Source organism: Bos indicus, chromosome 20, assembly GCF_029378745.1.
Source record: "Bos indicus isolate NIAB-ARS_2022 breed Sahiwal x Tharparkar chromosome 20, NIAB-ARS_B.indTharparkar_mat_pri_1.0, whole genome shotgun sequence".
Classification (NCBI taxonomy): domain Eukaryota; kingdom Metazoa; phylum Chordata; class Mammalia; order Artiodactyla; family Bovidae; genus Bos; species Bos indicus.
This window is the reverse complement of record NC_091779.1, coordinates 38339618-38367554: the sequence shown is the minus strand read 5'-3', so window position 1 is coordinate 38367554 and position 27937 is coordinate 38339618. Positions and strand designations below refer to the sequence as shown.

General features: G+C 40.8%; 1 protein-coding gene across 6 annotated transcripts in view; it reads left to right on the top strand.

The window, feature by feature from the left end:
- The window catches only part of SPEF2 (sperm flagellar 2), a 211635-nt gene that overhangs the window by 136374 nt on the left and 47324 nt on the right, over positions 1 to 27937 (top strand). For all 6 annotated transcript variants that reach the window (XM_070774772.1, XM_070774770.1, XM_070774771.1 and 3 more), the window contains 5 exons: positions 918 to 1069; positions 3943 to 4123; positions 15339 to 15504; positions 23414 to 23542; positions 26081 to 26219. In XM_070774772.1, the coding sequence (XP_070630873.1) occupies positions 918 to 1069; positions 3943 to 4123; positions 15339 to 15504; positions 23414 to 23542; positions 26081 to 26219 (767 nt within the window). The remainder of the gene's footprint in view (positions 1 to 917; positions 1070 to 3942; positions 4124 to 15338; positions 15505 to 23413; positions 23543 to 26080; positions 26220 to 27937) is intronic.

Sequence of the window (27937 nt, the reverse complement as noted above, 5' to 3'; positions counted from 1 at the left end):
GAACTGGTTTAAGTAGCCCTACTAATAAAAGCAAAGACTGAAGGTCATGGTTACACTACCAGAGAGAAGCACCGATATGCCCACTGGTCTGACATCTGGTAGGAGAGCAGGTTGGAAAACTCATGATCTGTTTGTGTAATTGACAATGTGCAGGATCTCACTGCACATCCATGTCACAATTACCACAAACAGAGGCGACCTGCTGGGAGGGAGTCACTCAGGAATAACTGATGCTCCTCTGTGCTTCTCCATTTCCTGTCCCCCAAGATGTCTACTGGCAAAGTTAGCAGAAGCATTTCGTTTTGAGCTTGGAGGAGTGACCTCCCTTCTGTTCATGTTGAGCAGGAATGGAAATTGTGAGAAAAAAACTATTCGTTATCACTTCACCTCACCATTTGTTAGTTCTCTGCAGCTACATTTCATGGTTCTACAGGACCAATACCTAGTCTTATTTTGTGTTCCAGTTCTTTTATAGCAGTATATGTATTTATATTATGTATTTTCTGTGTACTTTTAGTATTTACCAAGTCAACTAATGTGTTATGTATGATGAAACACACTCAAATGTTTGTTAATGTATTGGTTGGTTGAATATAAGGCACAAAGAATTCCTAATGTCAAAATAATGACTAATATGTGCTACTTCAGACATCATACTATCTTTTGTAACATTATTAAGAGACATGGAAATGTCATCTCGTTAAGTGGACTCATATTCAATAAGTACAGAGAATGCAAACTCACCAACTTTCTTTAATTTTTATGAAATCTTAAACACTTAAAACCACTTCTCTTAGTTTCTAGAAAGCTGATTTCAACCTACTGTTTTTAAATAGTGTTTACAGAGCTTATATGGAAAATATGTGCAGATTATCTTGTTCTGTCTTGGGTTTTAACATTCATATTTGCTATTAAAGGCAGAACTGAACCGTTTCCAAGATACGAAGAGACTCCTGCAAGATTATTACAGGGCCATGGAGTGTAAAATTCCAATGGATGACACTAAGAGATTCACTCGAGTCCCACTGGTCCAACTGGATAGTAAAGATATTTTGGAAAGCCAGCTTAGGTAAGGTAGACTATCATGTCGCACTGTAATTAGTCTGAACATAAAGCTTTGTGATTTTAAATTGAATACCATTATAAAAACCACACTCCTGTATCTGCTAATCCAAAATCCAAAAAAAAAAGTCTGAAAACTGAATTTCTTTTCTAACTTTGACAAAGACTATTGATATGCATTATTCATTCTACTTATCTACTCATTGATTACTCATTTTTGCTGCAGAGATATAGTGTGTTTTGTAATAGAGTGCTTCCACCAAACTGCTGGGGATAGTAGGGAATATATAGTATACACAAATTCTGAATTCTGAAACACTTTTGACCAGAAGGCTTTCTGGTAAGGGATCATGACCCTCTACCACTTTTATGAAAGGTCCCATGCTGTTCTGTGTGCATGGGTGTGTCTGTGTGTGATATCATGTAAATGAAACTGCAAGGCATTATGTGTCTTCTTTTACAGTATAGGAAACTGAGAAACAGTAAAGACTCAAACTTATGTGGTTATGTCTTTGTGAGACTGAAACTTCTTAGTGATCTAACATCAGATTCCCACCAGCATGAAAATAAACTTGGTGGTAAGGGTAGAATGAAGATTACATTTTTAGCCAATTACTAGTTATATGTAAGTAAATTAAAACAATTTATTTGGAAAAGTCACCCCCAACTCTCTTAAGCCTTGGTTTCATTATCTGTAAGAGTAGGGTGGTTATGAAAACTGCAGAAAATGAAATCCTCAGAACATAGAGCAGAACATAGACTCTCTGTCTGAGAGTCAGAAAACTTGAACCTAGTCCCAGTGACTCTCGATAAGTGGTAACTCTTATCTTTATTGCATAATATGACAACGAACTATTCTTCCTCACATGCACTGTTGTAATTGTGAGTACCTCTTGTTTTACCCTCCCTTATGCCATCAAGAATTTGAAATGGCCTGAGCACAACAGGATTCCACAGTGATCTGAGGCCCATTTCTCTGTAGGCTTCTTCCATCTAGTCCCATCATGTCCCTGTCAGGACCATGCGTAAGCAAGAAAACACAAAAAGGAAAGTCTGTACCCTCTTTTTGACTCAAATACAAGATCAATGTTTTAACTCAGCCAGTGCTGAAAGAGAACATTGCAATTAAAAACAATAAGAAAATTTCCAAAGATATATGAACCATCAAGAGTCATCAAGAGAGGCCAAGTTTCAATGTCCCCAGTAGCAGTGCATTTTGTTCTTAGCACAAAATAGCAGGGCAGGCATAATGGGGAAGCTGTTAATGTTGGTTAGTAGAATGAGATGAGCAAAAGAACAGCCAGTTCTTATTTTCTGCAAAACTACTCTACACCAATCTCAACCTCAAGTCACTGCTGTAAGTATCTCCTGGAACTCTCAGCCAATGGATGTGTCAACCGGCCAACCAACCAGTCAACCAGTCTCTTTAACATGTGTAGGGAAATGAGCACATCATCAAGCATTTTCCCATAGTTTGTCTATTTTATTCCTCCAACAACCTAATAGTAATAATAATGGTATTAACTAATAACAAATAATGTATAAAAACAATAGTAATAATATTATTATTATATTTGTATTCTTCCAAGAGGAATGGAGCCTCAGAAAGTCAAGGGACATGCCCCAGTTAATATCTACTGAAATATCTACTGATAGTGAGAGAACTGGCTAGACCAGAATTTTTCTCAGTAGATGAATTCTAAACCCAGATTCCTTTTTCAAATGATATGCTGCCACTGCAGTCCTCCAAAGCAAGGTGTTCAGAAATGCCTGTTGCCCCATCTTAAATGTCTAGAGATAATCACACAACCTTTACCTTAACTGATTAGGCACATGAATCTAATATGTCTCAGTGACTGAGACTGAGCATTACTTGATTATTGAAGTGTCAGCTGGCCTTGTGGGTAGGTGGGTACTGAGTCATAAACACATGGCCTCCATAGGTACTGTGTACTGTCAAAATTCCAAACATTGTGATAATCAAAGAGCCAGCTTCAGAAAACCTCATCTGATGCTTCAAAACATGACCAAGCCAGTGATTTGCAAAAATTCACAGCCAGCTTTCTGCATCACTGCTCCATTCCCCAGCAACTTGAGTCTGCCAAGCTAAATGCTTGCTCTTCTCAAGTTTTAGCCAAGGCATCCTGAGAGCTCCTTTCTGCCCACGCTGAAAGCCCTTCCTATGTTCTATCACTGAGCAGGATCCCAGTCACAGTAAGCATTCTGATCTGTGGATCACTGCCTGCAGTTGGCCTCTGAGATCCTGGGATCCTTCAGGGATTGGATATTCCCAGGGGCAGCTCTAAAATCTCTACACAGGGGCAGCAGCAATATGGTTGAGAGCAGGGGGAAAGCTTAACTCTGTGTTCTCACAGCACTTTGCAAAACAGTTCATCATCCATTCTCAAGGTGGGGGGAGGGATGCTGGAGCTCTCAAACCTCGGTGAGACACCCCTTGCAGACCTCACATCTATTATAATATATCCCGCTTTTAACTGTTCATTTCCGGAAGCCAAGTGCTAGTCATATTAAAGAAGTGATGCTCAAATCTATTTGATTTGCTTTTTCATGACTGATTTATTCCTTGTCAGAAGTTTATATCCCAGATAAATTCCAAAATTGAATTTCTTCATAAAATTGCCTTCCTCATAATTACCAAGAATTAGTCCTAAAGATTATGTTTTAGCATTGCTTGTCTCTAGTTTCCTCTTGTTAATAAGAGTCTCTGGATCATAAAAACTTGAATACAGCCTTTCATAGTCTTTTCTCCATCTAAAGGGTTCTTCTTAGAACAAGAGAACAGAATTTACCGAGTTGCTTGGCCACAAAATTAGAATTCTGTTAAAGTCTTTATATTTCTTTTTTGTTGATTTTCCAAAGAATTCCCCTGGTTCCTCGAAGATCCATTTCTCCAGAGTCAGCTTTATCCAAACCAAAAACAAAAAGCATCCTGAAGGGCAAGATCGATTACACGCTGGAAAGTGTAGAGTTAAACTTTGAGGCTGATGAGAAGATGGTGATGGATACGTGGCAGCAGTCTTCTTTGGCGATATCTCACATGGTAAGCAATGCTGGTTATTACATTTTCTTTTAGTAACACCCATTCATTGAATTCCAAAGTTGGTAATATGCTATGAATATAAAGTTTACACAATGTTCACAATATACATTTATATCTCCCAGAAGTTTTTTTTTTTTTTTTTTTCCTAAAAGAAATAAGAGAAACAGAGAGGCCAAATTTGCCATTTAAGAATGGGACCCAATAGGGCCAGATTTTTTAAGTCAGGAATTCAGCCTACACTTTCTTTAAGTCTTAGTATTACCTTCATTACCAACCAATCAGTTGTCTGTTTCCCGAAGCCCAAACCTTCTGTGATTATATGCTCTTCCAATCCTGGTAGAAGTTATTGTCTCTCCTACTCTTGACTCTTATTGTCTAGGTTATTGTTTATAATTTTTATCTCATTAATGTTTTCCTGAATACTTAACAATTCTAAAACTTTCTGTGTCTGCTACACCTAGCATAATGCCCACATCTAACACAATATTGAGTCCTCAGTACATTCTTGAGATGCTTCGGCTGCTATGCTAGTGACACTGATGGCAGTGGCAATGAGCTGTAGCCTGCAAAGACCACAACCACCAAGCACCAGAGAGTAGGAAACCAGATCTAGAAGTTCTAAAAAGAGAAGTTGATTAATTATTATTCTTCATTTAATTGAACATAAATATAATTTATAAGTCTTATGCATCCCACTAAAATTATCTAGGAAAATAAGTTTTAAAATATTAGATTCTTAGTATCATACAGCACCAAGAGCCCTGGCCACACCTCTTGGTTAAGCTGTGTGATCTCAGGAAAATCACTTAACCTCTCTGAGTCTTCAGTTCCTTATCTGTAACATGGGAGACATTCTACCTAGCCTTTCTTGAATGATTGAAAAGATCCAATGAAATAATGAATATGAAAGTTTTTTGGAAACTAAATATAATAGATCATTATGTTAAGATATTTGTTTAAAACTGTACTACTTTGCTTGCAGATTTTTGAAAACCATACAGAAAGCATAGGAGGAAGGATGGTTCAGTAATTAATATTCCCAATAATTACATTTGAATCCTGATTTTATGACTTAACCCAGGTCTCCCGCATTGCAGGCAGATTCTTTACCAGCTGAGCTACAAGGGAAGCCAAGAATACTGGAGTGGGTAGCCTATCCCTTCTCCAGTGGACCTTCCTGACCCAGGAATCGAACTGGGGTCTCCTGCATTGCAGGTGGATTCTTTACCAACTGAGTTATTAGGGAAGCCCTTTATATTTCTAGTAGACTTCCAAATGATTTTGACATTAAATGACTGTAAGAGAACTTTCCCTGCTGGCTCAGACAGTAAAGAATCCACCTGCAATGCAGAAGACCTAGGTTCGATCCCTGGGTTGGGAAGATCCCCTAGAGAAGGGAATGGCTATGCACTCCAGTATTCTTGCCTGGAGAATTCCATGGATGGAGGAGTCTGGACCCCTACAGTCCATGGGGTCACAACAAGTCAGACACAACTGAGCAACTAACACACACAAGAGAACTTTGAGTTTCAAATAAGAAAGGCTTGATTCAATAAAGTGATACAGGGAGAACAGGACCAGCTGAGATCGGGGCAATTGAAATAACAGCACTTTAGCCTGGGCTTTTTCTGTACACAGCAGCTTTACTGAGAGCTATCCACTTAGTGTGTTATGTTAATTTTTAGCAGAACTTTCTTCTAATTAGCAGGTATGCAATGATTTCAAAGAAACTAGTCATGTTTAACGCCCACTATGTCAAAGCATTATTTCTAGAGTTTCTTCAGCCTTACAAGCTAGATTACTAGGTATACTGTGAATTATGTTAATTTTTGAAAGAGACCCAGAGGTATTTGAGGGAAGTGGACTGGGAAAATGCAGATAATGATAATCACCGTCACCATTATCACAAGGCTGTTTACAGAGGAGAAAAATCCAATTTTAAAGGAAATTACTAACTTATTGTGCCTTGCAAGAACGGATTCAAAAATGAATTGCTTGCAATTTAGGGGAGAATGTTAACAGTTTTACCAAGAATTTGAAAGTACAGTATATATCATGAAATTCATTTTTATCAAAAGAGCATCTGATTAAAAAAACACATGCACACACACCAAAAAAAAACTGCCTTGCTCTGTGAAACCTTTCTGCATCCCTTCGATGTTCCGCTAATACCGAAAGAGCTGTGGGTGTGTGTGTGTGCTCAGTCACTCAGTCATGCCCAACTCTTCATGACTCCATGGACTGTAGCACACCAGGCTTCTCTGTCTATGGAATTTTCCAGGCAAGAATGCTGGAGCGAGTTGCCTTTTCCTATTCCAAGGGATCTTCCTGATCCAGGGATAGAACCTGCATCTCTTATAGCTCCTGCATTAGCATATGGATTCTTGACCACTGCGCCAGAAGCTGTGGATATATTCTGTAGCATATGGTTGTTTTAAAAGAAGTCCTGTCAATCAGTAAGCCTTTCCTGAGCATCTTCTATGAGTATTAACACAGATGCTAAAAGCTATGGATAAAACAAAGACGCAGGGCTGACTTAGCTCTTGGGAACTCTCAGCCCATTTCAAGAGTGGAGATGAGAATTAACAGCCATAGAACAGTTGACGGCTTCCCTGGAGGCTTAGATGGTAAAGAGTCTGCCTGCAATGTGGGAGACCCAGTTTCGATCCCTGGGTCGGGACGATTCCCTGGAGAAGTAAATGGCAACCCACTCCAGTATTCTTGCCTGGAAAATCCCATGGACAGAGAAGCCTGGCAGGCTACAGTTATGGGGTTGCAAAGAGTCAGACACAACTAAGTGACTAACATACAGAACAGTTGAGGACAGTTACATGCCGATGCACAGTTGTGAAGCGTGGTGGGACTCTGCAGCAGGGATCTGGAGAGCGCAGGAATTGAGCGCTGGTCTGTGTTGCCCACAAGACAGCAAACTTCTTTGAAGGTAAACATTCAGTTCAGTTCAATCACTCAGTCGTGTCCGACTCTTTGCAACCCCATGAATCGCAGCACGCCAGGCCTCCCTGTCTATCACCAACTCCCGGAGTTCACTCAGACTCACATCTATCGAGTCAGTGATGCCATCCAGCCATCTCATCCTCTGTTGTCCCCGCCTCCTCCTGCCCCCAATCCCTCCCAGCATCAGAGTCTTTTCCAATGAGTCAACTCTTCACATGAGGTGGCCAAAGTACTGGAGTTTCAGCTTTAGCATCATTCTTTCCAAAGAAACCCAGGGCTGATCTCCTTCAGAAAGGACTGGTTGGATCTCCTCGCAGTCCAAGGGACTCTCAAGAGTCTTCTCCAACACCACAGTTCAAAAGCATCAATTCTTTGGCACTCAGCCTTCTTCACAGTCCAACTCTCACATCCATACACGACCACAGGAAAAATCACAGCCTTAACTAGACAAACCTTTGTTGGCAAGTAATGTCTCTGCTTTTGAATATGCTATCTAGGTTGGTCATAACTTTCCTTCCAAGGAGTAAGCGTCTTTTAATTTCATGGCTGCAGTCACCATCTGCAGTGATTTTGGAGCCCCAAAAAATAAAGTCTGACACTGTTTCCACTGTTTCCCCATCTATTTCCCATGAAGTGACGGGACCGGATGCCATGATCTTTGTTTTCTGAATGTTGAGCCTTAAGGCAACTTTTTCACTCTCCACTTTCACTTTCATCAAGAGGCTTTTGAGTTCCTCTTCACTTTCTGCCATAAGGGTGGTGTCATCTGCATATCTGAGGTTATTGATATTTGTCCTGGCAGTCTAGATTCCAGCTTGTGTTTCTTCCAGTCCAGGGTTGCTCATGATGTACTCTGCATATAAGTTAAATAAATAGGGTGACAATATACAGCCTTGACGTACTCCTTTTCCTATTTGGAACCAGTCTGTTGTTCCATGTCCAGTTCTAACTGTTGCTTCCTGACCTGCATACAAATTTCTCAAGAGGCAGATCAGGTGGTCTGGTATTCCTATCTCTTTCAGAATTTTCCACAGTTTATTGTGATCCACACAGTCAAAGGCTTTGGCATAGTCAATAAAGCAGAAATAGATGTTTTTCTGGAACTCTCTTGCTTTTTCCATGATCCAGTGGATGTTGGCAATTTGATCTCTGGTTCCTCTGCCTTTTCTAAAACCAGCTTGAACATCAGGAAGTTCATGGTTCACATATTGCTGAAGCCTGGCTTGGAGAATTTTGAGCATTACTTTACTAGCGTGTGAGATGAGTGAAATTGTGCGGTAGTTTGAGCATTCTTTGGCATTGCCTCTCTTTGGAATTTGAATGAAAACTGACTTTTTCCAGTCCTGTGGCCATTGCTGAGTTTCCCAAATTTGCTGGCATATTGAGTGCAGCACTTTCACAGCATCATCTTTCAGGATTTGGAATAGCTCAACTGGAATTCCATCACCTCCTCTAGCTTTGTTCGTAGTGATGCTTTCTAAGGCCCACTTGACTTCACATTCCAGGATGTCTGGCTCTAGGTCAGTGATCACACCATCGTGATTATCTGGGTCGTGAAGATCTTTTGTGTACAGTTCTTCTGTGTATTCTTGCCACCTCTTCTTAATATCTTCTGCTTCTGTTAGGTCCGTACCATTTCTGTCCTTTATCGAGCCCATCTTTGCATGAAATGTTCCCTTGGTATCTCTAATTTTCTTGAAGAGATCTCTAGTCTTTCCCATTTTGTTTTCCTCTATTTCTTTGCATTGATCACTGAAGAAGGCTTTCCTATGTCTTCTTGCTATTCTTTGGAACTCTGCATTCAGATGCTTATATCTTTTCTTTTCTCCTTTGCTTTTCACTTCTCTTCTTTTCACAGCTATTTGTAAGGCCTCCCCAGACAGCCATTTTACTTTTTTGCATTTCTTTTCCATGGGAATGGTCTTGATCCCTGTCTCCTATACAATGTCATGAACCTCATTCCATAGTTCATCAGGCACTCTATCTATCAGATCTAGGCCCTTAAATCTATTTCTTACTTCCACTGTATAATCATAAGGGATTTGATTTAGGTCATACCTGAATGGTCTAGTGGTTTTCCCTACTTTCTTCAATCTAAGTCTGAATTGGCAATAAGGAGTTCATGATCTGAGCCACAGTCAGCTCCTGGTCTTGTTTTTGCTGACTGTATAGAACTTCTCCATCTTTGGCTGCAAAGAATATAATCAATCTGATTTCGGTGTTGACCATCTGGTGATGTCCATGTATAGAGTCTTCTCTTGTGTTGTTGGAAGAGGGTGTTTGCTATGACCAGTGCATTTTCTTGGCAAAACTCTATTAGTCTTTGCCCTGCTTCATTCCATATTCCAAGGCCAAATTTGCCTGTTACTCCAGGTGTTTGTTGACTTCCTACTTTTGCATTCCAGTCCCCTATAATGAAAAGGACATCTTTTTTGGGTGTTAGTTCTAAAAGGTCTTGTAGGTCTTCATAGAACCGTTCAACTTCAGCTTCTTCAGCATTACTGGTTGGGGCATAGACTTGGATTACTGTGATATTGAATGGTTTGCCTTGGAAACGAACAGAGATCATTCTGTCATTTTTGAGATTGCATCCAAGTACTGCATTTCAGACTCTTTTGTTGACCATGATGGCTACTCCATTTCTTCTGAGGGATTCCTGCCTGCAGTAGTAGATATAATGGTCATCTGAGTTAAATTTACCCTTTCCAGTCCATTTTAGTTCGCTGATTCCTAGAATGTCGACATTCACTCTTGCCATCTCTTGTTTGACCACTTTTAATTTGCCTTAATTCATGGACCTGACATTCCAGGTTCCTATACAATATTGCTCTTTACAGCATCGGACCTTGCTTCAATCACCAGTCACATCCACAGCTGGGTATTGTTTTTGCTTTGACTCCATCCCTGCATTCTTTCTGGAGTTATTTCTCCACTGATCTCCAGTAGCATATTGGGCACCTACTGACCTGGGGAGTCCCTCTTTCAGTATCCTATCATTTTGCCTTTTCATACTGTTCATGGGGTTATCAAGGCACGAATACTGAAGTGGTTTGCCATTCCCTTCTCCAGTGGACCACATTGTCAGATCTCTCCACCATGACCTGCCCATCTTGGGCTGCCCCACAGGCATGGCTTAGTTTCATTGAGTTAGACAAGGCTGTGGTCCTAGTGTGATTAGATTGACTAGTTTTCTGTGAGTATGGTTTCAGTGTGTCTGCCCTCTGGTGCCCTCTTGCAACTCCTACTGTCTTACTTGGGTTTTTCTTACCTTGGGCGTGGGGTATCTCTTCATGGCTGCTCCAGCAAAGCGCAGCCACTGCTCCTTACCTTGAAGGAGGGGTATCTCCTCACCGCCGCCCTTCCTGACCTTCAATGTGGGATAGCTCCTCTAGGCCCTCCTGCACCCGCACAGCCATGGCTCCTTGGACGTGGGGTTGGTCCTCCTGGCCGCCGCCCCTGGCCTGGAGCGTGGGGTAGCTCCTCCCAGCCCCGCCCCTGACCTCAGGGGTAGCTCCTCTCGACCGTTCCTGCGCCGTCGCAGCCTGGCACTCTCGGCCACTGCCCCTGACCTCAGACGTGGGGTAACTCCTCTTGGCCTCCGCCCTTCGGGCATGGGGTCCTCCCGGCTTCTGCCCCTGACCTCGGACGTGGGGTAGCTCCTCTCAGCCACGCTTAGTGCGCTGGTTGCAGCCGCCTGCGCTTAAACAGTAGATTGTGCCTTTTTCATCTTTCTGTTCACCTCTATACAACTTCCCCTTTCTCCTCCAGGACCCTAACCCAATTCTCCCCAGAAATATCATCAGACTTGGACACAGTAAGAACATTATAAACAAATTCCGTGGATGGCCTTACTGAGATTTTAAGTTTTCAACCATTTGTTCCTACCACCCCCATGGTGTGTGGGGCACACACCATGTGTGTGTGAAAGGGAGAAAGAAAACTTTGAAAACCTTGTCTCAGCTTTCATTTCTCAGTTTGATACCCATAAATGCCCTTCACCTCTCCAGTAGCCATTGGACAAATTTTAGCAGGTCTAGTCTTTCTTTTGTAATTTATTTTATTTTTAATTTTTATTTTACCTTGGATCATAGTTGATTAACAACACTGTGTTAGTTTCAGGTGTGCAGCAAAGTTATATATATATATATATATATATATATATATACACATACTCTGCCTGCAGTACAGGAGACCTGGGTTTGAGTTCTGGATGAGAAAGATCCCCTGAAGAAGGAAATGGCAACCCACTCCAGTATTCTTGCCTGGAGAATCCCATGGACAGAGGAACTTTGCAGGCTACAGTCCATGGGGTCGCAAGAGTCAGACACGACTGAGTGACTTTCACTACTACCCACTCCAGTATTCTTGCCTGAAGAATTCCATGAACAGAGGAGCCTGGTGGCCTATAGTTCATGGGGTCACAAAGAGTCAGACATAACTGAGCTACTAACACATATACTTTCTCAAATTCAATCTCACTCCTGGGCATGTATCCGGAAGATAATATGGTTTGAAAGTTTCGATCTTTCTAACTGCAGGCACAGCCACAGCTGCACAAGCCCCAAGACAAGGTTTTACTGAGGCCCACAGAACAGGGAGAGGGAGGGTCCCAGCAGCAGCTCACCCCACCCCATTCATCAGCTGTTTTGTTGTGACCACACAGTTAATCTCTTATACCAGGAAATCTGTGAGAGTGAAAGGAGGAGGGTACAGATATGGAGAGAAGCTCAAAGTCTCCCAGGGAGAGAAAGTTAAGAACCAGCAATATGGTTAGCTGGGGGACAGGTCATCCTCCATGAACACTGTACATTCCTGGGATGATGTCTAGTGTTAGAATAGAATGGGAGCCCAGGATTCAAGTGTCGGTGAGCCCAGTTAATACAGGGCATGGACTCCCAAAACTTGACTGAAGAACAAGACAGATTCTCACTAACTTTATGTACAAAGCACAGACATACATAACGTACATGGGCAGGTACACTTCTTCAGTATTCAGGTTTCATGGAGGGGAATGTAATTAGGAGAAATGGACATAAAAACAATCAGTAATGAAAAACAAACAAAAAAGATTGAGATCCAAAAGTCTACAAGCAATAAATGCTGGAGAGGGTGTGGAGAAAAGGGAACCCTCTTACACTGTTAGTGGGAATGCAAACTAGTACAGCCACTATGGAGAACAGTGTGGAGATTCCTTAAAAAACTGGAAATAGAACTGCCTTATGACCCAGCAATCCCACAGCTGGGCATACACACTGAGGAAACCAGAAGGGAAAGAGACACGTGTACCCCAATGTTCATCGCAGCACTGTTTATAATAGCCAGGACATGGAAGCAACCTAGATGCCCATCAGCAGATGAATGGATAAGAAAGCTGTGGTACATATACACAATGGAGTATTACTCAGCCATTAAAAAGAATACATTTGAATCAGTTCTAATGAGGTGGATGAAACTGGAGCCTATTATACAGAGTGAAGTAAGCCAGAAAGAAAAACACCAATATAGTATACTAATGCATATATATGGAATTTAGAAAGATGGTAACAATAACCCTGTGTACGAGACAGCAAAAGAGACACTGATGTATAGATCAGTCTTATGGACTCTGTGGGAGAGGGAGAAGGTGGGGAGATTTGGGAGAATGGCATTGAAACAGGTATAATATCATGTATGAAACGAGTCACCAGTCCAGGTTCCATGCACGATACTGGATGCTTGGGGCTGGTGCACTGGGACGACCCAGAGGGAGGGTATGAGGAGGGAGGAGGGAGGAGGGTTCAGGATGGGGAACACAGGTATACCTGTGGCGGATTCATTTCGATATTTGGCAAAACTAATACAATATTGTAAAGTTTAAAAATAAAATAAAATTAAAATTAAATAAAATGTTAAAAAAAAAAAAAAAAAGATTGAGAAACACTGATTTAGGGGAATGCCCCAGATTGAAAGCCAAGAGATAACAGGAACTTGAAAGAATCAGTCCAGTTCAGTTCAGTCACTCAGTCATGTCCAACTCTTTGCGATCCCATGGACTGCAGGATGCCAGGCTTCCTTGTCCATCACCAACTCTTAGAGCTTGCTCAAACTCACATCCATCAAGTCGGTGATGCCATCCAACCATATCATCCTCTGTCATCCCCTTCTCCTCCCACTTTCAATCTTTCCCAGCATCAGGGTCTTTTCCAGTGAGTCTGTTCTTTGCATCAGGTGGCCAGAGGATTGGAGTTTCAGCTTCAGCATCAGTCCTTCCAATGAATATTCAGGACTGATTTCCTTTAGAATGGACTGGTTTGATCTCCTTGCAGTCCAAGGGACTCTCAAGAGTCTTCTCCAACACCACAGTTCAAAAACATCGATTTTTGAGAACTCAGCTTTCTTTATAGTCCAACTCTCACATCCATACATGACTACTGGAAAAGCCATAGCTTTGACTAGACGGACCTTTATTAACAAAGTAATGTCTCTGCTTTTTAATATGCTGTATAGGTTGGCCATAGCTTTTCCTCCAAAGAGCAAGTGTCTTTTAATTTCATGGCTATAGTCACCATCTGCAGTGATTTTGGAGCCCAAAAAATAAAATCTGTCACTGTTTCCGTTGTTTCCACACTATTTGCCTTGAAGTGATGGGACCGGATGCCATGATCATTGTTTTTTGAATGTTGAGTTTTAAGCCAACTTTTTCACTCTCCTCTTTCACTTTCATCAAGAGGCTCTTTAGTTCTTCTCTGCTTTCTGCTATAAGGGTGGTGTCATCTACATATCTGAGGTTATTGATATTTCTCCCGTCAATCTTGATTCCAGCTTGTACTTCATCCAGCCTGGCATTCCATGTAATGTACTCTATTCTGAAAGAGATGGGAATACCAGACCACCTGACCTGCCTCTTGAGAAATCTGTATGCAGGTCAGGAAGCAACAGTTAGAACTGGACATGGAACAACAGACTGGTTCCAAATAGGAAAAGGAGTACGTCAAGGCTGTATATTGTCACCCTGCTTATTTAACTTATATGCAGAGTACATCATGAGCAACCCTGGACTGGAAGAAACACAAGCTGGAATCTAGACTGCCAGGACAAATATCAAAAACATCAAATATGCAAATGACACCACCCTTATGGCAGAAAGGGAAGAGGAACTAAAAAGCCTCTTGATGAAAGTGAAAGTGGAGAGTGAAAAAGTTGGCTTAAAGCTCAACATTTAGAAAACGAAGATCATGGCATCTGGTCCCATCACTTCATGGGAAATAGATGGGGAAACAGTGGAAACAGTGTCAGACTTTATTTTTTCTGGGCTCCCAAATCACTGCAGATGGTGACTGCAGCCATGAAATTAAAAGACACTTACTCCTTGGAAGGAAAGTTATGACCAACCTTTGATAGCATATTGAAAAGCAGAGACATTACTTTGCCAACAAAGGTCCGTCTAGTCAAGGCTATGGTTTTTCCAGTGGTCATGTATGGATGTGAGAGTTGGACTGTGAAGAAGGCTGAGCGCCGAAGAATTGATGCTTTTGAACTGTGGTGTTGGAGAAGACTCTTGAGAGTCCCTTGGACTGCGAGGAGATCCAACCAGTCCATTCTGAAGGAGATCAGCCCTGGGATTTCTTTGGAAGAAATGATGCTAAAGCTGAAACTCCAGTACTTTGGCCACCTCATGTGAAGAGTTGACTCATTGGAAAAGACTCTGATGCTGGGAGGGATTGAGGGCAGGAGGAGGCAGGGACAACAGAGGATGAGATGGCTGGATGGCTTCACTGACTCAATGGATGTGAGTCTGAGTGAACTCCGGGAGTTGGTGATGGCCAGGGAGGCCTGGCGTGCTGCGATTCATGGGGTCGCAAAGAGTCAAACACGACTGAGTGACTGAACTGAACTGAACTGAACTCTGCATATAAGTTAAATAACTTGGAAAAATAGTGAGCATTCAATCCATAGGTCTGAGATTGAGAAAGAAATGCTTGCACGACTCTGAAGCTTTCCAGGTTTGGAGGCAGCAATGAGGAAACAGAAAGACACATGGCAGGCAGGGCTTGAGAAAGTGAGTGGCTGCCACACAGATGGCCTCAGGAAGCCACATCTCAGGACAGAGACAGGTTCCCATTTAAGTGAAACATCAAAGTGTGTTCTGTAAAGACTTAATACATGGCATGGTTGTTTCAGTAAAAGGAGGTTTCAATGACATTGGGTGATGACTCAATCCAAATAGTTATCATCTTTCATAAATGTTGCATGTACTGAAGTATTGCTCTTATACAACCAGGTGGCTGCTGAAATTCACCAGAGGCTCATGGAAGAAGAAAAAGAAAACCAGCCAGCAGAAACAAAAGAAAAACTTCCTCAGGCGGCTGCAAATAAAAAAGTGAAAAAGGAGCCTCCGCCACCACCACCACCACCCAAGAAAAAAAAAGAGGACAAAAAAGGAAAAGGTATTCGCAGCTTTAGCATCCAGAACCATGGATGCTTAACCTCTCCTTGGTGGAAAATAAGCACTTAACCAGGCACATGAGCCTCTGAGCTACTAGAATGCTGTTCATTAGGTTTTATTTAGAGACTCAGGTGTCTGTAAGCTTGAATGTTAGTTGGCAAACATTCTCCATGCCAGCCCCTTTTAAGTTGTTTATCCACATAACCAAGTGTATTCAGGGTGAAATAAATCTCAAAGACAGTTTAAAACATGTGAAAAGAACCCCAAGATGACACTGTGCAATCTGAAAAGTATGTGCAAGGGGACTGATAGTAGCTGCCTTAATCAAGAGAGGGTTACAAGCAACAGGTGGTAGTTTAGTCACTCAGTCGTGTCCAACTTTTTTGTAACCCCATGGACCATTGTAGGCTGCCAGGCTCCTCTGTCCATGGAATTTTCCAGGCAAGAATATTGGAGTGGATTGCCATTTCCTTCTCCAGGGGATCTTCCCGACCCAGGGATCGAACCAGCATCTCTTGCATCTCCTGTATTGCAGGCGATTCTTTACCGCTGAGCCACCAGGGAAGCCCAAAAGCTAGTTCTGTGTGTGTAAATTTCAGGCTTGAAGTGAAAGTGAGGAAGTGTTAGTCACTCAGTCATGCCCTACTCTTTGTGACCATATGGACTGTAGCCCACCAGGCTCCTCTGTCATGGGATTCTCCAAGCAAGAATACTGGAGTGGGTTGCCATGCCCGTAGGTTTAATTCAGATCTCAGGTTTAACTTAACCTCCTGGAGGCCTCTTCCTGCCTAAAATTCTTTAAGATAGAGGAAAAAGAGGAAAAAGAGGTCCCTGGGGAGCACAGTCATCTCACTCCATCTGAGGAAGTAGGAAGTGCTTCCTGGGTGGAGTCCATCCAGGTATCTACAGTGGGAGTTACAACAAAGCCTTGAGGATGAGGGAAGCGTGAGGTGATGGCCCCTGGAACAGAGGAAAGAGTAGCACTACAATTAAGAACTTGTGACCCTCATTTGTCTCAAACGGTGAACATAAAGGAAATAATCAGCATTTGAAGAAAATGATTCAATTTACTTTAATGGAATAGTTAGTTGGGTCAAATTTCCTAATTTTACAGATGCTAATACAGAAACCCAGAGAGATTAAGGGCTCTTTCATCTGTAACTTATACTCACATCCACTACTGCAAATAAGATGCAACACATCTAATTACAATTTCTTTGTTAATATTTGTCTTCTTCCCAAAATTTGAACCCCTTGAGATCAGAACTTCAAGAAAGATTTATTGAACTAAGTAGAATTGTATATGGTGAAGGAAATGGCAACCCACTCCACTGTTCTTGCCTGGAGAATCCCAGGGACAGGGGAGACTGGTGGGCTGCCGTCTCTGGGGTCACACAGAGTCGGACACGACTGAAGTGATGCAGCAGAATTGTATAAGCTGGGCTTGCAGCTAGAATCACACTGCCATTTCTTATGGGTACATTCTCAGGCAAACACTGGCAAATCCTTATTTTCTAATTCTCATAGACTATCTCTGAAGTACTCGTACTTAAGTACTAGTTAAAAAACAATGAAGTAGGGGGGGTGGTCCTAAGATGGTGGAGGAATAGGACAGGGAGACCACTTTCTCACCCACAAATTCATTGAAAGATCATTGGAACGCTGAGAAAATTCCACAAAACAACTTCTGAATTCTGGTAGAGGACACCAGACACCCATAAAGGCAGCCCATTATCTTCAAAAGAAGATGGTTTATCATCGGTGCAGTATGGATGGAGAAGTCTCGAGGCTACTGTAAGAATAAGACTGAAAACCAGAGGCAGGAGGCTTAAATTCAAAACTTGAGAACACCAGAATACTCCTGACTCCAGGGAACATTAATTGACAAGAGCTCATCCAAAAACCTCCATACCTACACTGAAACCAAGCTCCACTCAAGAGTCAACAAGTTTCAGAGCAAGACATACCAAGCTAATTCTCCAACAGCGCAGGAACATTACCCTAAGCATTAAAATACAGGTGGCCAAAAGTCACACCAAACCCATAGACACCTCAAAACTCACTACTGGACACTTCATTGCACTCCAGAGAGAAGAGATCCAGCTCCACCCACCACAACAGTGATGCAAGCTTCCCTAACTGGGAAACCTTGACAAGCCACTCGTCCAACTCCACCCACAGGGAGGAACCTCCATAATAAAGAGTAACCACAAACTTCCAGCATACAGAAAGGCCACCCCAAACACAGCAATCTAAACAAGATGAAAAGGCAGAGAAATATTTAACAGGTAAAGGAACATGATAAATGCCCACCAAACCAAACAAAAGAGAAGGAGATAGGGAGTCTACCTGGAAAAGAATTCAGAATAATGATAGTAAAAATGATCCAAAATCTTGAAAACAAAATGAAGTTACAGATAGTCTGGAGACAAGGATTGAGAAGATGCAAGAAATGTTTAACAAGGACCTAAAAGAAATAAAATAGTCAATCAATAATGAATAACGCAATAACTGAGATCAAAAACACTCTGGAGGGAACCAACAGTAGAATAACTGAGGCAGAAGATAGGATAAGTGAGGTGGAAGGTATAATGGGGGAAATAAATGAAACAGAGAGGGAAAAAGAAGAAAGAATTAAAAGAAATGAGGACAATCTCAGAGACCTCTGGGATAATGTCAAACACCCCAACATTCAAATCATAGGAGTCCCAGAAGAAGAAGACAAAAGAAAGGCCATGAAAAAATACTTGAGGAGATAATAGGTGAAAACGTCCCTAAATGGGAAAGGAAATAGCCACCCAAGTCCAAGAAACCCGGAGAGTCCCAAACAGGATAAACCCAAGGCGAAACACCCCAAGACACATGTTACTCAAATTAACTAAGATCAAACACAAAGAAAAATGTTAAAAGCAGCAAGGAAAAAACAACAAATAACACACAAGGTGATTCCCATAAGGATAACAGCTGATCTTTCTAAAGAAACTCTTCAGGCCAGAGGGAATGGCAGGACATACTTAAAGTGATGAAAAGAAAAATCTACAACCCAGATTACTGTACCCAGAAAGGATCTCATTCAAATATGATAGAGAAATCAAAAGCTTTATAGACAAGCAAAAGCTGGGAATTCAGCACCACCAAACCAGCTCTTCAACAAATGCTAAAAGATCTTCTCTAGACAGGAAAGACAGAAAAGGTGTATAAACTCAAACCCCAAACAATAAAGTAAATGGCAACAGGATCATACTTATCAATAATTACCTTAAATGTAAATGGGTTGAATGCCCCAACCAAAAGACAAAGACTGGCTGAATGGATACAAAAACAAGACCCCTATATATGCTGTCTACAAGAGACTTACCTCAAAACAAGGGACACATACAGACTGAAAGTGAAGGGCTGGAAAAAGATATTTCACACAAATGGAGACCAAAAGAAAGCAGAAGTAGCAATACTCATATCAGATAAAATAGACTTTGAAATAAAGGCTGTGAAGAGAGACAAAGAAGGACACTACATAATGATCAAAGGATCAATCCAAGAAGAAGATATAACAATTACAAATATATATATATATATATATATACTATATATATATATAAGCACCACAATATGTAAGGCAAATGCTAACAAGTATGAAAGTGGAAATTTACAGTGACACAATAATAGTAGGAGACTTTAATACCACACTCACACCTATGGATAGATCAACTAAACAGAAAATTAACACGGAAACACAAAGTTTAAATGATACAATGGACCAGTTAGACCTAATTGATATCTATAGGACATTTCACCACAAAACAATGAATTTAACCTTTTTCTAAAGTGCACACGGAACATTCTACAGGACAGATCACATCCTGGGCCATAAATCAGGCCTTGGTAAATTAAAAAAAATTGAAATCATTCCAGACATCTTTTCTGATTATACTGTGGTAAGATTAGATGTCAACTACAGGAAAAAAAACTATTAAAAATACAAACATATGGAGGCTAAACAATATGCTTCTGAATAACCAACAAATCACAGAAGAAATCAAAAAAAAGAAATCAAAATATGCACAGAAACTAATGAAAATGAAAACACAACAACCCAACACCTATGGGATTCAGTAAAAGCAGTGCTAAGGGGAACGTTCATAGCAATACAAGCTTACCCCAAGAAACAAGATAAAAATCAAATAAATAACCTAACCCTACACCTAACGCAACTAGAAAAAGAAGAAATGAAGAACCCCAGGGTTAGTAGAAGGAAAAAACTCATAAAAATTAAAGCAGAAATAAATGAAAAAGAAACAAAGAAGACCATACCAAAAATCAGCAAAGCTAAAAGCTAGTTCTTTGAGAAGATAAATAAAATAAACAAACCATTAGCCAGATTCATCAAGAAAAAAGGGAGAAGAATCAAATTAACAAAATCAAAAATGAAAATGGAGAAATCACAACAGACAACACAGAAATACAAAGGATCATAAGAGACTACTATCAGCAACTATATGCCAATAAAATGGACAACCTGGAGGAAATGGACGAATTCTTAGAAAAGTATAACTTTCCAAAACTGAACCAGGAAGAAATAGAAAATCTTAACAGATTTTCCCATCACAACATGGAAATCAAAACTGTAATCAGAAATCTTCCAGAAAAAAAAAACCCAGGTCCAGACGGCTTCACAGCTGAATTCTACCAAAAATTTAGAGAAGAGCTAATATCTATCCTACTCAAACTCTTCCAGAAAACTGCAGAGGAAGGTAAACTTCCAAACTCATTCTATGAGGCCACCATCACCCTAATACCAAAACCAGACAAAGACGCCACACAAAAAAGCAAACTACAGGCCAATAGATGAACATAGATGCAAAAATCCTTAACAAAATTCTAGCAAACAGAATCCAACAACATATTTAAAAGATCATACATCATGACCAAGTGGGCTTTATCCCAGGGTTGCAAGGATTCTTTAATATCCATAAATCAATCAATGTGATACACCACATTAACAAATTGAAAGATAAAAATTATATGATCATCTCAATAGATGCAGAGAAAGCCTTTGACAAAATTCAACATGCATTTGTGATAAAAACCCTCCAGAAAGCAGGAATAGATGGAATGTACCTCAACATAATAAAAGCCATATATGATAAACCCACGGCAAGCATTATCCTGAATGGTGAAAAATTGAAAGCATTTCCCCTAAAATCAGGAACAAGACAAGGGTGCCCACTCTCACCACTACTATTCAACACAGTTTTGGAAGTTTTAGCCACAGCAATCAGAGCAGAAAAAGAAATAAAAGGAATCTAGACTGGAAAATAAGAAGTAAAACTCTCACTGTTTGCAGATGGCATGATCCTCTACATAGAGAACCCTGAAGACTCCACCAAAAAATTTCTAGAGCTAATCAATGAATGTAGTAAAGTTTCAGGATATAAATTTAACACTCAGAAATCCCTTTCATTCCTATACACTAACAATGAGAAAACAGAGAAATTAAGGAAACAATTCCATTCACCATTGCAACAAAAAGCATAAAATACTTAGGAATAACTATACCTAAAGAAACAAAGACCTATATATAAACTGATAAACTATAAAACACTGATGAAAGAAATCAAAGATGATACAAATAGATGGAGAAATATACCATGTTCATGGATCAGAAGAATGAATATAGTGAAAATGAGTATACTACCCAAAGCAATCTATAGATTCAATGCAATCCCTATCAAGCTACCAAAGGTATTTTTCAGAGAACTAGAACAAATAATTTCACAGTTTGTATGGAAATACAAAAAACCTCGAATAGCCAAAGCAATCTTGAGAAAGAAGAATGGAACTGGAGGAATCAACCTGCCTGACTTCAGACTATACTACAGAGCTACAGTCATCAAGACAGTATGGTACTGGCACAAAGACAGAAATATAGATCAATGGAACAAAATAGAAAGCCCAGAAATAAATCCACACACCTATGGACACCTTATCTTTGACAAAGGAGGCAAGAATATACAATAGAGAAAAGACAATCTCTTTAACAAGTGGTGCTGGGTAAACTGGTCAACCACTTGTAAAAGAATGAAACTAGAACACTTTCTAACACCATACACAAAAATAAACTCAAAATGGATTAAAGATCTAAACGTAAGACCAGAAACTATAAAACTCCTAGAGGAAAACATAGGCAGAACACCCTCTGACATAAATCACAGAAGGATCCTCTATGACCCACCTCCCAGAGTAATGGAAATCAAAGCAAAAATAAACGAATGGGACATAATTAAACTTAAAAGCTTTTGTACAACAAAGGAAACTATAAGCAAGGTGAAAAGACAGCCTTCAGAATGGGAGAAAATAATAGCAAACAAAGCAACTGACAAAGAATTAATCTCAAAAATATACAAGCAGCTCCTGCAGCTCAATTCCAGAAAAATCAATGACCCAATCAAAAAATGGGCCAAAGAACTAAATAGACATTTCTCCAAAGAAGACATACAGATGGCTAACAAACGCATGAAAAGATGCTCAACATCACTCATTATCAGAGAAATGCAAATCAAAACCACAATGAGGTACCATCTCATGCCAGTCAGAATGGCTGCTATCAAAAAGTCTACAAACAATAAATGCTGGAGAACGTGTGGATAAAAGGGAACACTATTACACTGTTGGTGGGAATGCAAACTAGTACAGCCACTACGCAGAACAGTGTGGAGATTCCTTAAAAAACTGGAAATAGAACTGCCATATGACCCAGCAAACCCACTGCTGAGCATACACAGCCAGGAAACCAGAATTGAAAGAGACACGTGTACTCCAATGTTCATTTCAGCACTAATATTTACAATAGCCAGGACATGGAAGCAACCTAGATGTCTATCAGCAGGAGAATGGATAAGAAAGCTGTGGTACATACACACAATGGAATATTACTCAGCAATTAAAAAGAATGTATTTGAATCAGTTCTAAAGAGGTGAATGAAACTGGAGCCTACTATACAGAGTGAAGTAAGCCAGAAAGAAAAACACCAATACCGTATATTAACACATATATATGGAGTTTAGAAAGATGGTAACAATGACCCTATATTCGAGACAGCAAAAAAGACACAGATGTAAAGTACAGTCTTTTGGACTCTGTGGGAGAAGGCGAGAGTGGGATGATTTGAGAGAATAGCATTGAAACATGTATATTATCATATGTGAAATAGATCACCAGTCCAGGTTTGATGCATGAGACAGGGTGCTCAGGGCCGGTGCACTGGGATGACCCTGAGGGAGGGGATGGGAAAGGAGGTGGGAGGGGGGTTCAGGATGGGGAACACATGTACGCCTATGGATGATTCATGTGAATGTATGGCAAAAACCACTACAATATTGTAAAGTGATTAATCTCCAATTAAAATAAATAAATTAATTTTTTTTAAATGAAGTGAATTACAGATTCTTGACCATAGGCTACATTTCCACTGTATCTGCATGAGGCTGTTCTCTGGTCTTTCTTGATGAGGACCTGGGGAACACTGGTCAGTGCAAATATCCTTTGAAGACTGTTGTTTCTCCAGGTGGCCAGCACAATCTTGGGGTTTGCTAATTTCTGTCCCCAAACTCTAAATTGAACCCTCTTTGGAGTCTGTGATCATGTCTGCACTAGCCACATATCTCACCTTTCCATGATGCTACATGAATGGGGCATTTTTATATGTGTCCAGCCAGATACCACATGGAGAATTCTCAAGGAAGGATTATTAATGTTTCATCACTCACACTGTGTGGCCCGGGGTCTCTCCTTCCCAAATCACTAGACATGTATAGCTCTACACACTCCACTTTGTATGCATTTTATCCAAGACCCTGTGTGTGTACTTGCCCATTAGCAGATAACTCAGCATAATTCATTACCCTTTCAGGTAAATCCCCACCTATGACAGAAGCTGCTCCTGTAGTATTGCCAGCAGAAGAGACTGAGGAAGTGGAAGTGAAAAACGAACTGAAGCTCAGAATAAAGGAAGAGCATCTTGCTGCCCTGCAATTTGAAGGTAGCAATTAGAAAGAACTATGATATTTTGAGTAGAAAATAGACCAGTAGGCAAGCAGCCCTTGGCTGACTTTGTGTCTATGAAGCACAAGCAAACTGACTGAAAGGCATAACACTCATTTGGCTGTTTTCATGCAACCATATGAAAACTAGATCTGACTACTGTATGATTGTCTGCTGGGATCTCAAAAAGGGAATTTGGGAAGAGGTTAGGAGAGCATCAGTTCAGTTCAGTTCAGTTCAGTCGCTCAGTCGTGTCTGACTCTTTGCGACCCCATGAATCGCAGCACGCCAGGCCTCCCTGTCCATCACCAACTCCCAGAGTTCACTCAAACTCATGTCCATTGAGTCGGTGATGCCATCCAGCCATCTCATCCTCTGTCATCCCCTTCTCCTCCTGCCCCCAATCCCTCCCAGCATCAGGGTCTTTTCCAATGAGTCAACTGTTTGCATGAGGTGGCTAAAGTATTGGAGTTTCAGCTTCAGCATCAGTCCTTCCAATGAACACCCAGGACTGATCTCCTTTAGGATGGACTTGTTGGATGTCCTTGCAGTCCAAGGGACTCTGAAGAGTCTTCTCCAACACCAAAGTTCAAAAGCATCAATTCTTCGGTGCTTAGCTTTCTTCACAGTCCAACACTTACATCCATACATGACCACTGGAAAAACCATAGCCTTGACTAGACGGACTTTGTTGGCAAAGTAATATCTCTGCTTTTGAATATGCTATCTAGGTTGGTCATAACTTTCCTTCCAAGGAGTAAGCATCTTTTAATTTCATGGCTGCAATCAGCAGTAATTAAAATCTCAAAGTCAAAAAAGAGAAGCAATGTTTTAAAGTTGGTGTGATCTTATAGGCTGAAAGAAGGCTTAAGGTTATGCTTCTATAATATAATAAGAATAATTTAGGCATCTCATTAGGCAAGTAAACCCTGACTAAAGGTTAACCAGTCCTGAAAGGGAGCTCTTGGGAGTAGACCCCATGGAAGAGTTAGTGACGTATCAATAACATTCAAGGGCCTCCTCTATGGAGAGCGACAATTTTATACAACATAAACTCCTCCTGGCTCTTCCAAGTGTCTTATAATACAATTCAAAACAGAATTTGAAAAGATCAAGAAATTGAACCAAAGTATCCTCATTGGAAAGAAGCCATGGTCAATATACTAGATGTCAAAACTGTAAAAATGCAGTGTTGGATACGCTGGGACCCATTAACTACTCAATGACGATTAGCTACTAAAGATACTTTCCATCCTTTGATTCTCTCCTTTTCTCCCCTCTCTTCATCATCCTACCACCTGCTTTATTATTTTCAAGAGTAAAATCTGAAGGATGTTGAACACAGGAAGTCAAGACACATGCTTGTCACATTGCCTGTTCCCACATCTGCTTTCAGTGGCTAAGTATATGTCATCCTTCAGTTCATTGCGTACGTGGTTCCTAGTGTGGCTTAATTCACATATTTACACAATAAAGGTTTTCTGAGTTTCTACTGTATGCCAGTCCTACAGTAGGTGAAAAAAATATACACATATATACACAAACACAAAGCATCAAAAGAAAAAAAATAGGAACAGAACTGCAAATGATCACTTACAATATGTTGTGATATTGGAGCTCGGTGGACAGGACAAAGGGCACAAGCAGGAAGTCAAGAAAGACTTCCATGCGGTTGAATTCATGCTTGAGCTGAACAAGAAGAATGTGAGAAATGTGTGCAGGGGACAATGGGGGCACAGATTGGGGAGGGGAACTATGCGACCCACCGAAGGGGAGTAGCTGTGGAGTCTGAGGCACATTCTGGATCTGGGAGGTGGAGGGTCACATAGGCGCTGCCCAGAAAGTTCCGTTTCCCTTATGGCAACTGGGAGCTAGTAAAGAATTCTGGGCAGAAAGTGCTCAGAAGCATGTGTGCAGGTGAGACAGGTCACTCTGGGATTGGTGGATTTGGATTTGAGGTGGGGAAGGGAACTTAGAGAAAGCAGGGTGGAGGTGGTTGCCGTAGTGGAGGCGAGATATAAATCAGTGTCAAAACGTGGCAATAGAAAAAGCAAAGAAGAAAGACTGGACAGATATTTTAGAGGGAAATCACAGACCTCACCGTGTGCCGAGAATATCAATAGGCCCTGGGACCACGGGCTTCACCCTCCTCTCACCTCCGCTGAAGAATATGGTGTCGTCTCCCCAAGGTTCTAAGAAGAGAGATCAAGAGACATAGTTAGCCTCCCCCTTTTTAAAATTCAGAAATTATCTATTTCTGTTTTCCCATTCCAATTTATCAAATGGTATATGACAAAGTGCAATTATATGTAAAATTGAATTACAATTTTGGTTTAAGTAAACTGTCAAATGACTCTACCACATGCTGTTTTGTTTCCAAGGTGGATAGGTTATTAATTATCCATCTTGGTATATCAAAGATGTGCCAAAATTTCCACAAACTAAAGCATAATTGGTTCAAAATTGAATTTGGTTTATCAGAAAGTTCATGCCATGTAATACATTAAAAACATCTTTATTTCTCTTTTTTAAATAGAGATAGCTACACAGTTCCGACTTGAACTGATAAAGGTAAAAGCATTGGCTTTCCTGGAAGAGTTAGTAATAAAGGCGGTTGATGTATATAGACTCATGGAAAAGTGGCTCGGTGAGAGGTACTTGAATGAAATGGCCAGGTAAAGAACTGCATGACATTTTAAGTATTTTGAGTATTTACTTTGCTAATGCCTGAAGACCAAAATTGACCAAAAAAATGTTAAGATGTTTACAAATGTGAATTGCATTTATAAATAGAATTTTGACCTTTTAGGAAATCACCTATACACTTGTGTTGCTTCTTAACCACAGTTAAGTCATGTATTAAAGGGCACTACTGCACATTATTTATGATAGTTTGGTTTTCCCACTGCTCCATGAGGACCTTAGTGTACAAGGTAAACATATAAGCAATTTAAAATTATTCTTTAGACATGATATAATGTTTCATATCTTTCCAATGCCAGGCTTCTTATTAGTCAGGGCCAGTGAGCAGGAGATGGAGAAGGCATTTACAGGAATGCTTTCCCTGTTAGGCTGATTGCCTTGTGACAGCCAATTTACTTTTCTGTTAGATTCTAAAGACTTTCTAGATCCTCATTTCTAGTGAGGAACAGAACTGTAGTCTAGAGCAGAAACAGACCTGTGACCGATCATTGTTCTTTATGGGGAGGTACAGGTCCTTAGAGAGCATCTCATCCTCTTAATTCTCCCCTGAAAGGTGTAAGAAAGCAGCTCAGCAGAGAGAAACGCCCTCAACAGTCAGGAGACCAAGAGATGGGAACTCTCTCCTTGTCCACAAATTACAGCACGCCTAATCACCTCCTACCCCACAAGCCTCATCTGTAAAAGAAAACACTCCAACCAGGCTCTTCTAGAGGTTTCTGCTAGATTCTGGGCCATACTACAGTTTGCAATAAACATTTACTGATAAGTTGGAAGTCACGGCATACATAGAATACAAACGGCAAGTGTTCTTAGAAGCAACATGGGCCAGCTAGAAGATGGTTGTTATGGTTTGTTTTCTCCAGTGCGTGCCTCATTGTGAAAGTTCTGTTGTAAAATCCTCAGCTTCATTGTTTGTATCTAAGTAGCTCTCTCTCTCACACACACACACACACACACACGCACAGACATACCCCTCAGCCTGGTCACCTCATTGCCATCATGCTTAACTCATAGAACAGTGATGTACAGTCCTGATCTCTGCCTGCCACTTACAAATGAAAGCATACCTTCTTCATTCTTAGGGTTCACAGCGCCCATCCTTGTGGCACATTTACTAAGTGTAAATGCTTATTTTTATCTGACATGCCTATTTCTCAGATGGATTCTGTGTGTATGTCTCTCTCTGATACCTGAATATGGCCACAAGAAATGAAAACCTAGTACTGTTCAGCTATGCTCTTGGTTTTGGTTCTTGCAAAAATCCTCAAGTGGCAAGAAAAAATGAATAGGGAGACCTATCAGATCTCTTTCAACTTCAAATCCCACTTTTCATTCTCCTGGCATTTCTCCTTACCCTACCCTCCTTTTGAGGGTACTCTTCATAACTTTCCACTAGATGGCGCACTTATTTTGATACCCTGGTTCTGGCTGGGTCTCTGCATGCACTTGGCGTCCCTCCTAACCCAGTGCCCCTTCTCTGCCCCACCCACAAACGCCATCAAGCAGAAAGTACCTAGATGATACCTACTATATGGGCACTCACAAATACCTCACAAATACAGTGTACTGGAATTAAATTCAAGATTGTCTTTTGAAAGAAAATGACTAATACGATTTTTTGTTGTTGTTGTTGGGGGGGAGGTTTATTTTGGTGTTCCTGAGTTATATAAATGGAGAAGGAAATGGCAAC